At 39.3% G+C, this 13,576-nt stretch overlaps 1 protein-coding gene across 1 annotated transcript in view; it reads left to right on the forward strand.

Annotated features, from left to right (window-relative positions):
- The window catches only part of LOC140503278 (probable small intestine urate exporter), a 69,448-nt gene that overhangs the window by 45,989 nt on the left and 9,883 nt on the right, over positions 1-13,576 (forward strand). Inside the window, exon 8 of the mRNA XM_072607113.1 lies at positions 10,425-10,543. Coding sequence (XP_072463214.1) covers positions 10,425-10,543 — 119 coding nt within the window. The remainder of the gene's footprint in view (positions 1-10,424; positions 10,544-13,576) is intronic.

Genomic DNA, 13,576 nt, shown 5'->3' on the forward strand with positions numbered 1-13,576 from the left:
TCTATTACCATGTTATTCATTATTAGTTTACTCTGTGTAGGATCTGTGATTTTGTAAATGATGGAAAATTGTACATGATGGAAAATTTCATTTTGTTTTTTTTTCCTTTCTTTATTAATATAATTTAGCTTTCAGTGTTCCACAAGAATTTGAATTCAAAGTTTTCTCCTCATCTCTTCCCAGCCCCCACCCTAGGACAGCATGTATCCCATCTACTCTTTTCTCCACTATGTCCTCCCTTCTATTACTCCCCTCTTCTTCCATCCCCTCCCCTCTATTTTCCTGTAGGGCAAACTAAATTTCTATATGCCTTTGCCTGTACTTCTTATTTTCCAACTGCAAGCAAAAACAACTTTTAACATGCATTATTAAAGCTTTGAGTTCCATATTCTCTCCCTTCCTCCCTCCCCAACCACCCTCATTAAGAAAGCAAGCAATTCAATATACATCATACATGTGTACCCATGCAAAACACTTCCATTATAGTTATGTTGTGAAAGAGTAACCACATTTCCCACTATCCTAAACTGCTCTCTATTTATTACATTTTCTCCCTTGACCTGTCCTCCCACAATAGTGTTTGCTTGCGATTATCCCTTTCCCAAATTTGCTGTCCCTTCTATTATCTTCCCACTTTTATCTCCTTCCCCCCTACCTTCCTGCAGGGTAAAATAGATTTCCATATACAACTGAGTGTGTGTTATTTCCTTCTTAAGCCAAATCCCACAAAAGTAAGGTTCACTCATTCCTTTTCATCTTCCCCCACTTCCCCTCCATTGTAAAAGCTCTTTCTTGTCTCTTTTATGTGAGATGATTTACTGCGTTATACCTTTCTTCTTTCTTACTCTTACTCTTATTCCTAGTACCTTCCACTCAACAGTAAATTTTATTTTTTAGGTATTCTCCCTTCCTATCAGGCTCACCCTATGCCCTCTGTCTATGTATGTGTATATATACATACATGTATATATGTATATATACACATACCTACACATATAAAATAAACACATACATACATACATACCCATATACACTTACACACACACAGGTATGTATATAAATACATATTTTCCCTCTAACTACCCTAATGCTGTAAAAGATCTCATGAGCTACAAATATCATTTTTCCATGTATGAGTGTAAACAGTTCAACTTTAATAAGTCCCTTGTGGCTTCTCTTTCCTGTTGGCCTTTTCTTGTTTCTCTTCATTCTTGTATTTGGAAGTCAAGTTTTTTACTCAGCTCTGGTCTTTTCAACAAAAATGCTTGGAAGTTCTCTATTTCATTGAAATTCCATTTTTTTCTTGGAATTATTATACTATTTTGCTGGGTAGGTGATTCTTGGTTTTAATCCTAGCTTCTTTGACCTTCCAAATCTCCCTTAGTGTAGAAGCTGCTAAATCCTGTGTTATCCTGATTGTATTTCCACAGTACTTGAATTGTTTCTTTCTGTTTGCTTGTAATATTTTCTCCTTGACCTGAGAACTCTGGAATTTGGCTACAATATTCCTCTCAGGAGGTGATAAGTGAATTCTTCCTTTTCTATTTTTACCCTCTGTTTCTAGAATATGAGGACAGTTTTCCTTGATAATTTCTTGCAAGATGATATATATCTAGGCTCTTTTTTTGATTGTAATTTTCAGGTAGACCAATAATTTTTAAATTATCTCTCCTGGATCTATTTTCCAGGTCAGTTGTTTTTCCAATGAGATATTTCACATTGTCATCTTTTTTTCCATTCTTTTGGCTTTGTTTTATAATTTTGTGATTTTTCATAAAGACATTAGCTTCCATCTCTTCCATTCTAATTTTTAAAGAATCATTTTCTTCAGTAAGCCTTTGGACCTCCGTTTCCATTTGAACAATTCTGCTTTTTAAGGAATTCTTCTCCTCATTGGCTTTTTGGACCTCTTTTGCCATTTCAGTTCGTCTATTTTTAAAAGTATTATTTTCTTCAGCATTCTTTTGGTTCTCCTTTAACAAGCTCATTTCCCATGATTTCTTGCATCACTTTCATTTCTGTTCCAAATTTTTCCTCCACCTCTCTTGACTTTCAAAATCCTTTTTGAGCTCTTCCATGGCCTGAGACCATTGCATATTTCTTTTTTTGGAATCTTTGGATATAGGAGCTCTAACCTTGCTATCTTCCTCCAGTTGCATGCTTGCTTTTTCTCATCCGAAAGGATGGAAGAAAATACCCTTTCACCAAGAAAGGAACCTTCTATAGTCTTATTTTTCCTCTTTTAGGTCATTTCCCCAGGCAATTACTTGACTTTTGAGTCCTTTGTCAAGTGGGGGGTATCTTGCTTCATGCTTCAGAATTTTTGTGCAGCTGTTCTCCAAGATATCTATAGATATCTGTAAGTTCTCAGTTCCTCCAAAGTGGCATATTCATGGGAGAGGTGTTTACTCCTCTCCTGGTCTATGCTCTGGTCTGTGAGCAACCACAAGCACTCTTTCCTTCCCTGGAACTGCGATTAGGGCTCCCTCTCCACATCTGCCACCATCTCTGCCTCTCCAGTGCTCCACCTTGCCCCAGGACCTCCACTCAGGACTGAGACCCAGACCAACCTCTAGATTCCCTCAGGCTCTATAGGCAGAGAGTTCCAGAAGTGGTTGCTGAGGCAACAGTGGCTGCCACCACCCCAAGACTGGGGTGAGTGTTGTCCTCCCCTCTCACTCAGGTGAAAGAGCTTTCTCATTGACCTTTGAAGTTGTCTTTGACATTTGTGGGGTGATAAATCTGGAAACCCACAGCAAGTACCTGTGATTCAGTGCTCTGAAACCTGGTCCAGTCCTATCTGTGCCACAGTGCTACACTTCTAGCCCTGTGCAATAGACCCTTTCTATCTGCCTTCCAGGCTGTCTTGGGCTGAAAATCTGTTTCATTGTCATTTTGAGGCTTCTGCTGCTCTAGAATTTGTTTAGAGTCATATTTTATAGGTATTTTAAGGGATTTCGGAGGAGAGCTCCAGCAGGTATGTGCATCTACTGGAAATTTCCATTTTGAAAATTCCCTCAACCAAAGCTGATCACAATTCATCTATAACTTTGTTCATAAACATGTCATACAAAAATTAAGTGATTTGCCCTCAATGGCATAGCTAGTAGGAGATTTGAACCCAGATTTTCCTGATTCAAAGCTGAATATTCCATCCATTGTGTTATTCAGTATTAATTACCATATAAAAATCCATACCAGCTGAATTCTCCATCACTGCTAAGGACATAAATAATTTGGGACAGCTGACTGAGAGGTATGAAGAGGTGATGCCAATGAAATATGCAAAGGCACCACCTCTACTCTGACTTTACATCACTCAAAGACTAGGGATGTCCTTCATCCATATGACCTAACTGTCCACTATTACATCTGTGATTCAGAATAGTCAAATATTTTATGAAAATTACCTTCATTTAGTCTCTCTCTCTCTCTCTCTCTCTCTCTCTCTCTCTCTCTCTCTCTCTCTCTCTCTCTCTCTCACACACACACACACACACACACACACACATATATATAATCTTTTGCCTGAGCTACAAGACCACATTACCAACTGCTTATTAGACATCTCCATAGGTATCACAAAATCAACATTTTTCAAACAAAACTCATTATCTTCTTTCTAAGATCCATTCCTATTTCTAAATTCACTATTTTTGTATAATGTGCCACTATACTTCCTGTCATTCAGACTTACAACCTTGGAATCATTCCTGGATCTCTCTCTCCCTCACATCCCATATCCAATCAGTTCCTAACTATTGCCAATTGATTAACTTAGTCAGACAGACAATAGGCTTGATAGGCACTGCTATATGCAGGTGCTAAGTACTAAGAATGCAAAATGAATTTGTAGGGAGTCTCTGCCCTCAAGAAGAGCAGCTATGTGTTACAATGGATACAGTGCCAGGCCTAGAGTCAAGAAAACTTATCTTCCTGAGTTCAAATTTGGCCTCATATACTTACTAGCTGTGTGATCCTGGGCAATCTACCTTATCTTGTTTGCCTCAGTTTCCTCATCATAAACAAACTGGAGATGAAAATTGGAAACCTCCTTTGCCAAGAAGACCTTGAATGGGATTATGAAGAGTCACACATGACTGAAACAATTTAATAAAAACAACCCTCAAGGAACTCACAATGTAATGGAGAAGCATAAACCAATAAATACATACAAATAAGCTACATACAGATGAGGATGAGATTTTAGTTGGGACATGAAGGAAACCTGGGAGACCAGGAGACAGAGGAGTAAGGAGACCATTCCAAGTATGAGAGACCACCAAAAAATATACCTGAGGCCAAGAGATTGAATGTTTTGTTCATGGGACAGCAAGCAGACCGATGTCACATGATCAACAAGTACCTAGTGGGAAGAAAGACCTAAGAAGCCTAGAAGTGTTGGTGGGGAGAGGGGGAGATTATGAAGAGCTTTGAATATCAAAGAATTTTGTATTTTATCTTAAAGGTGATAGGAAGCCACCAGAGTTGTGTGTGTGTGTGTGTGTGTGTGTGTGTGTGTGTGTGATTGTGGAACTTATATTTTAGGGGGAAAAACACTTTGGCTGCTTAATGGAGGATGGATTGTAGTGTGGAGAGATTTATGGCAGGTCTTTCCATCAGCAGGCTATTGTAATAGGCCAGGCTTAAAATAAGGTAATGAGGGTCTGCACCAAGGTGATTGCAATATTAGAGGAGAGAAGTGTGCATATTCAAGAGATTTTGCAAAGGTGAAATTGACAGTCCTTGGCAATAGTCTGGATATGAGAGAGAGACAGTGAGGAATCAAGGATGACACCTAGGTTGCAAGCTCAAGGGGCCTGGGAAGATGGTGGTGCTCTCTACAGTTATTTGTAAAAAGAAGTTTGAAAGCAAGGAGGGTTCAGGAGAAAGGCTAACAGGCTCAGTTTTGTATATGTTGAGTTTAAGGTATCTATGAAACATTCAATTTGAGATGTTTGAAAGGCAGTAGGAGGTATGAAACTGCATATCAGAAATGAGGGAGGGCAGGAGAGGTAAATTTGAGAATCAGAATAGAGATGATCTCATGGTCAGTGAATTATTTTCTGGATTTGTTTCTGTAGCCTCTTCTAATCTGTCTTTCCAAGCTGAATACATGCTTCCATGCATGCATAAATGAGCAAACTAAAAAGCATTTAAATTTTACTTATAATCAATCAACAAGTACTTATTAAATGTCAGTGTACTAAGTATAAATCATCAAAGTAGAAATAATAGAACAATCACTATCCACAGAGATATAACATTCTAATAGGACAGCTAACAGCTGGATAGCATAAATATAAAGTGAATAATTAGAAATATATGCAAAGTAGATAAATAGATGCTTACATACTTATAGTACTGGAAAGAAAACACTGACAGTTGGGGAATCAGGAAGGGTTTTATGAAGAGAAGTGTGCTTGAGTTGTGTATTGAGAAAGAGAATAACTCTATGAGGCACACTGTAATATGTGGAGAATGGAAAGGACAGTTGGGCTGGATCACCGAGTGTGGAAAGAGGAGTAATGTCAAATGAGTTTGTAAATTATTGTTGGGGAAAGATTGTGTAGGACATTGAATGCTCAACAGAGGCATTCATATTTGGTTCCTAGAGTCAAAAGGAAGCCATCATAGCTAACTGAGTAGGGGACTCATGTGGTAAGATCTAAACTTAAAGAAAATTATTTTGACAGAAGTGTGTAGAATGACCTGGAGTGGTGAAAGATTTGAGGAAGGGAGGCTAAAATATAGTTGATGAAATCCTAAACTAAGGTGACATCTGTATGAATGGGGAGAGGGTTATGATGAAAGAGATGTTGGAAAGGAAAAAATCTCAAGATTTAACAATGGTTTGTGTGGGGAGAGAGAATTAGGAGTTCAGTATCATACTAAGGTTGCAATCCCAAGAAACTGGAAGAATCATCATTCTTCTACAAAACATTCCTCCTACAAAAACAGAAGTTTAGGTAAGAGAAAGGTTTAGAAGGAAAGATAAAAGTTCCATTTTTAGAAATGTTGCCCTCCATGGTATCCAGTTTGAAATGTCCAAAAGGCAATTGATGTTGAGATACCAAAGCCCAAGGAGATACCTTCTTATCTCATCTGTAAGTTAAACAAATGGAAGTTTACGCAGCTGTGTAAAGGGACACCATTTCAAAAACTGTTGCCAAAGTAGTTTTTTGAGTGATGATCTCACCATATGATACCACTACTCCACAACTGGAGTTCACTGAACCACCCCAAAGGTGACTAAAAAGAAGCAGTAAGAGAAGTAGAAGGAGAAACAGGAGAGGTTTTTGTCACTAAAATTCAGAGAGAGTATTTGGGGAAGAGAATGGCTAACAGTGTCAAATTCAGCAGAGAAATCAACAAGGATGAGCAGTAAGAAAAGATCATCAAATTTGGCAGTTAAAAGAATAGACATTTTTTATTTTTATTTTTTAGGTCTCATTGGTAACTTTAGAGAACAGTTTCAGTCAAATGATAGATTAGAAGTCAGATGACTGCAGAGAGTTTTTTTCAAGAAGTTTGTCTTAGAAAGGAGAGATATAAGATAACAATTTGATGGTATGGTAGGGTTTGGTAAAGCCTTTTGTTTTTGTCTTTTTTTAAGGAAAGGAGAGATAAATATGTTTGAAGGTAGCAGAAAAGTCAATAAGGAGAGGAGAGATTATCGAAGATCAATCTACTGAAGAAGATGGAAGGGATAGAATAAAGTTTCCATGTAGAAGAGTTGGCGTTGTACACAGCACTGTGATAAATACTAGGGATACAGAGAGAAAACAAGCAATCCTGCTTTCCAGGAGCTCACATTCTGAAATGAGGAAACAACATATGCAGCAGGTTTCATCTGCAAATCTGATGGAATGGCCAAGTGGCCCTTAGGGTATAGCAGGAAAGTACATGGCAATGCACCTTCTTTAGTGTCATTGCCATTGATAAAACCATATCCATTTCTGACCAAGAACCATTTGACAGTGCCAAGGGCTTTACGAACATTCTAAAGGTGAGAACTGTCTTCTTTGCTTTTCCAGTAGTTGTGATTGCTAAGGAGGCTGCAGATACTATTGCTAGATCACATATCCACAAAGATTGTTCTCCTGGATGATGTCTGTAGAGGATGGGTTGGAAGAAGAGCTGAAGGAGCAGGACCAGGAGTAGGAGGCGCTGTTATTCCTAGGGCTCTTGAGTTTATCTGCTTCTCGTTTGGCAGCTGGTCGGTAGGTGGTGGTGCTGGTAGCTGGGATGCTGGCCACTTCTCTGCAAGAGTTTTTTCTTTGATGATAACTTCCAGTGGTCTGAGTAATTGCTATTTCCAGGACTCTCGAGGACAGGCTTCCAGGCTAACTTCTCCTTCACTTCTTCACCAGGAAAACAGATGGAATCTGACAGGAAGTGGTAGTAAAAGTTGACTCACCAAGTACTTGCCACTTTATTTTTCTCCCTCAGGGGACCTTGTTGCTCCAGTCAGTCTGGATTGCCTACCCAACAGGTAAAATTTGACTGGCACTGGTGGTGGCAGTGGCTGGGATTATAGACCCATTTTCCTTTTAGGTTGCTTTGTTGGATAATGTGTGAAAGTGATGGTTGGGGGACTCTGCTATTCCAAGAACTTTTGGGCTTATCTGTCCACCAATGGAAGTAAATATTGATGATTGGGATATAAGGCAAACAGCTAGTTACTACATGTTATTCACCCTCATACACTCAATATTCCAGCCAAACTGGTCTACTTTTGGTTTTCTGTACATGGCTCATCTGTCATGTCTGGAATGAAATTCTTTCCCATAATCATCCTCTTAGAATCCTTGATTTCCTCTGTTCTTGTGTCATTTCTAGGATGAGTTCACTCCTGATTCCCCCAACCGTTAGTGTCCCCTTCCAAAATTATTTTGTATCCATTTTATATTGACTTTTCTGTATGTCTCATCATTCCCTACAGTAGAATGTAAACTCCTTGCAGACAAGGAATTTCATTTTTCTTTCTGTAACTCCAATTCTGGACATAGTACCTATAGATAGATAGATAGATAGATAGATAGATAGATAGATAGATAGATAGATAGATAGATATAATGTTTAATAGATAATTATTGGATGAAAGAGTGACCCATAAATCTCTGCTTGGTTCTATGCAATTTAATAGTATTGAAAATGACTTAGAAAAAGTCAGAACTGCATTCTAATTCCATTGTTATATTGACACAGAATGGGGAGATACAGCCAACACACTCAGGGCATCTTAAACTTTTTCCACTCACAACATCTTCAGTGCTTCTGAAGTGCTTCATGATCTACAGTTTAAGAAGCATTGTGGAATGAGATGACAGTTGGTATCCAAAAATATCTTCATAGGCTAGAACACTGGGTTGCATCTAAAAAGATGAATAAATGGAAATAAAGCCTTATATTTTGTTGGGGGTTTTTTTTTCATCAGTTTTATAAACACAAGCTGGGGAAAGAATCCTTAGATAATAGTTTGCCTGAAAAATAGATTTTGGTGTTTTGTTGAACTACAAGCTCCATACTGATCCATATAATGATATGGCAGCTTAAGAAGTTAATACAGTCATAGGCTATAATAAGAAAGAATATGGACTGTACTATAGTCTTATCAGATCACATTCAGAATATTCATTTGGTGGCAACTTATTCTAAAAGGACTAAGACTTTTGATGTTCTGGAGCTTATCTGGAGGACAGCAACAAAGATAGGGAATGATCTCAAGTTTATGTCCTATGAGAATCAGTTGAAGGGGCTGGGGATTTGAAGAGAAGCTCAGGATGGACATGATAGTGTGGTGGGTGGTAGCGGGTATTGGGTGAAGCATACTTACTCCATCTTGTGCCTCAATTCTGTATCTACCTCAATTTCCTTTCTATTAAAATATGGTTAGTCCAGTTTCTATCTTGTGAGACAATTCCCACAATTGTGGGAATTGAAAAGAAAAAAAGAATTTGTGTTGTTTGAAACTAGGCCTACAAGGCTAAGAAGTTGTACCACTTCTGCGTGCTGCTCAGAGACCTTTAGTTAAGGACCTAGGTTAGGCTGACCAGAAACCCAGTCAGATCCAAAGATTGTTGCAAGGAGTTTTCTCACAATTGTACGTCTCAAGAAGTCCATAGGTCTTATCTGAAAATTGACCATGTACTGACCAATCAGTCATAGTTTCCATGTTCCTTTGATTGTTTACAGACATTTGGGGGGAGTGGGAGACCTCTTTTTTTCTGATTTCAGAGAATCAACCAGTTTACTCTCCCCTTCCCAAATTGGAATGTCCCTAATCTTTCCTCCAATTAGAAATCAAATTACATAATTTTGTATCCTGGTTAATTACCTTCTTTTAATTAATTGAGTGTTTAACTAATTGATTTTAATGTACAGAAATCTGTCTCTCTCTGTACTTGACATTTAGTGCCAAAGCAAAGGAGGCCTACCGGTCCCAATTTGTTAGGCAGCTGGCCTGAATTACTTAATAAATCAATGTGCTGAGAAGCCCATTCATTCCATATCTTATACCATAAGAGTAATCTTTAAGAATTTGAAAGGCTGCATTTTGGAAGATGAATTAGGTGTGCTTGGTTTGACCCTCAAAGGTTCAATGGACTGAAGCAATGGACTAGGAGCAATGACTGAAATGTGCAAAAATATGAACTTGGAGATATAAGGAAAACTTTCAAGTGATTAGAAATATCCAAAAGCAGAATGGGCTGATTCAGGCAATAGTGGTTTCCCTGTTATTACATTTCTTCAGGCAAATAAATGTTAAATAAACACCAATCCAGCACATGTAGATAGAATTCTTTTGCAGGTAGGAATTGAACTGTATTGCCCCTGAGATCCCTTCAAATTCAGAATTTTTTTAGATTCTGATTCTGTGGGATTTTGCAAGTCCCAGTCTTGAAGAAGCAAGGCTATATTTAGAGATGGAAGAGATGACATTTAGTTGAAATGATAAAGTGAGTTTGGGGGAGAAAAAAAGTGGGCTCATAAGGAGTGAAGGAAGTTTTGAACATTGGGATTATCACATAAAATACAGAGACAGATATTAGTGATACAGATATAAATAAAGATGTTGATATAAATGAATATAAAGGTATAGATATTGATATTACAGATATTGACATACATATAGATACAGAGATAGATATAAATACGGATATGGATTATATGGAGATGAAATAGATGCAAGTAAAGATATGAATACATATATATATATATAGAGAGAGAGAGAGAGAGAGAGAGAGACAGAGAGAGAGAGAGAGAGAGAGAGAGACAGAGAGAGAGAGAGAGACAGAGAGAGAGACAGAGACAGAGAGAGAGAGACAGAGACAGAGAGACAGGGAGGGACAGAGAGAGATGGAGTAGAATCATATCAAAGGGAGAAATCATCAACATTAACTTGGTATTGTTTTTCCTAGGAGGAATTGGCTGTGTCTGCTGTGTTATTTGGTTTTCTCTAGTTTATGATGATCCCATAAATCATCCCTATATAAGTGAGAGTGAAAAGGAATATATCACTTTTTCATTGGCTGGAGAGGTATGTTAATAAAAGCAGCTAACACTTCTTTTGTGCTTAATTGCCTACAGGTTGTGTAGTAGTAGAAGCTGCCCCATTGGGGAGCCAAATGGAATTGGCCAGTTGGGCAACAAAGCCGTTTCTTTCTTTCTTTTCCTTTCTTTCTTCCTTTCTTTTCTTTCTTTCTCTCTCTTTCTCTCTTCCTTCCCTCCTTCCTTCCTTCCTTCCTTTTACTCTTTTTCTTCCTTTTTTTTGTTTCCTTTTATGCTCTGCTGAAAGGAATGTAAATTTTGATATCTGAAACCTCACAATATATATCACAATATATCTTGGCATTTGTGGGCTAGTTTTCTTTTTCTTCAAGATCATGCTTTAAACCCAAATCACTTTGGCTCTCACTTATTAGCCAGGAGGTCCCAGGTCAAGTTCTACTTGGTCATTGTTTGGGCCATGATTGGATAAGAGTGAATATAAATAGCAATTATTTCTGTTTTGGCCAGAAACCCTGAAGGTCTTCCCCTCCCAGATTATTTTTGACTAGGTAAGAGAGGCCATACTCTGCCTCATTTCTTACCTAGCCCTAATTACTGAATGGGCATTGCCTCAGTCAAACAAAGACCTGTTAAAGACCTTACCTTAAAAAGGTCAGCAGGGGTGGGGAACCTACAGCCTCAAGGCCATATGTGGCCTTCCAGTCCCTAGGGTGTGATCCAAGTTTTACAGAACAAATGGTTTTACTAAGGGCATTTGTTTTGTGATGTTTGGATTCAGTCAAAGGGCTGAACTTGAGAATCTAGAAGGCCTCACGGAATTTACCACAGGTTCAGTACCCCTGGGTCAAGGTCTTCTACTGTATCCAGGGCCATCTTCTAGTCATCTTGATCGATATCTTGCCACTGGACCCAAGTGACTCTGGTGGAAAAAGTGAAGCTGGTGACTCTACACAGGGGTGTAGGGTGTGTTCAGGCAGGACCAATACCTTGGTGTTATGACTGCTGAGGCTCCTTTGAGGCTCTTTCCACCTTTGGTATTCACCTGTTCTACACAACTCTCACCTGTGGCTCCAAGAAGCTGTAGCATGCCCAGCAGCCACACCTCAGTAAACCATTGGGCAGACAGGTCCAATCAAGTTGAGGGTAGTCAAGGGTCTCAAACCCATTGGTGAGTTAGTGGGGGGCATCTACCACAAGCATGTGGAGACTTCCTCTGGTGGAATGGGCAAATGAGAACAATTTATTCCAACTGCCATGAAGGCAATTAAAGCTGGCAATGTAGAGCACTTAGAGCTTGGTTAGACACCAAAGGCAACAAGGTCATCCACTGTTTTGATTCTGTCCTGTCACTGGACTATGATGGCTCTAGAGGAGAGAGTAAGGGTGATGATTTCATGCAATTCTGCCTCCCTTAAATCCAATTTATGCATGAATCAAAAGACATCACCCATACCATTTCACTACTATTCCTCAAAGTCCTGTGGCGATAGGCAAATGATGAAGCAACAGGTGTGGATACACTGGGAGCTGTAGTCACAACCCTGCACACAGGCAGTCCAGACCATAGGGTCATTTTTCACTGGAAGCAGCAGTGGGACTTGGCAGCCCCTTGGATGTCTGAGCAGCCTTTTAAGGATCACACTGCTCACCCTTTGGAGTGAGGAAGGGGCTAGGAAAGGTGCCCTAAACATTGTCTGCTTACCCAACCCCAGCCTGATTACCACAGCAGATGGGGAATCCAACTATGTGGCCAAAACAAAAAAATGTACAAACTGTACAAAAACATCTGTAAAGATGATTCCACTCACCATTGACACATGGAACGTGCGCACACTTAGAGACAACACAAAATCCAGTAGACCTGAAAGAAGAATTGCTCTTATTGCAAGAGAACTCAACAGCTGTCACATCCAAATAGCAGCTCTGAGTGAAAAAAGGTTGGTGAATGAAGGCCAGCTTACTGAAGTTGGAGCTGGATACACCTTTTCCTGGAGTGGGCACAGTGAATGGGAGTGCCGTGAAGATGGCATGGGTATTGCAATCAAAACTAATCTAGTCAGTAAGCTGGTAGGCCTGCCAAAAGGACTGAATAATAGGCTCATGACAATGCAATTGTCACTGGCAGGAAAACGCCATGCCACCATCATCAGTGCCTATGTTCCCACCATGAGAAACCCTGATGAGGTCAAAGAGAAATTTCATGAAGACCTAGAGATCGTTATCATCAATATGCCAAAAGAAGACAAGGTTGTAATTCTGGGTAACTTTAATGCTAGAGTATGCCCAGACTACCAGATTTGGCAGGGAGCCCTAGGGAGGAATGGAGTTGGAAACAGCAACAGCAATGGTCATTTACTGCTGAAGACTTGTGCATCACATGACCTTCTCATCATCAACACTGTCTTCTGTTTACTGAAATGCAAGAAAACTTCATGGATGCACCCTTGAAGCAATCACTGGCATCTAATAGATTGTGTGATTGTAAGGAGAAGAGACAGACAAGATGTGGGAGTGACAAAGGCAATGTGTGATGCAGAGGGCTGGACTGGTCATAGACTTATCCTTTCCAAGCTAAATATTTGCATTCATCAGAAGTGTCACCCCCAGGACAAAATGACTACCAGAAGAATTAATGTCAACAAATTAGAGCTCTTCTCTGAGAGTGAACAGTTTGCTGCTTACTTGGAGGGAAAGTTGAGCCAACACATAGTTGGCAACAGTGGAGCAGAACAGGAGTGAGTAGCTTTCAGAGATTTGGTATACAGCACTGCATTTGCTGATCTGGGTTAGAACACTTGCAAACACCAAGACTGGTTTAATGAAAGCTGCTAAATCAAAAACAAGAAGTCCACAGGATTTACCAGCAGGATAGTTCATCCACCTCTAAGAAGGCAGCATTTAATTCCATCAAAGTAAAGTACAAGCAAAGCTTAGAGAGATGCAGGATTTCTGGCTCAGTAAGAAGGCAAATGAAATTCAGTTTTATGCTGATAGTAACAATTCAGAGCACTTTTATGATTCCTTGTAAGCTATTTATGGACCAAACACCTATGGTGCATCA

Source organism: Notamacropus eugenii, chromosome 5 (assembly GCF_028372415.1).
Source record: "Notamacropus eugenii isolate mMacEug1 chromosome 5, mMacEug1.pri_v2, whole genome shotgun sequence".
Classification (NCBI taxonomy): Eukaryota; Metazoa; Chordata; class Mammalia; order Diprotodontia; family Macropodidae; genus Notamacropus; species Notamacropus eugenii.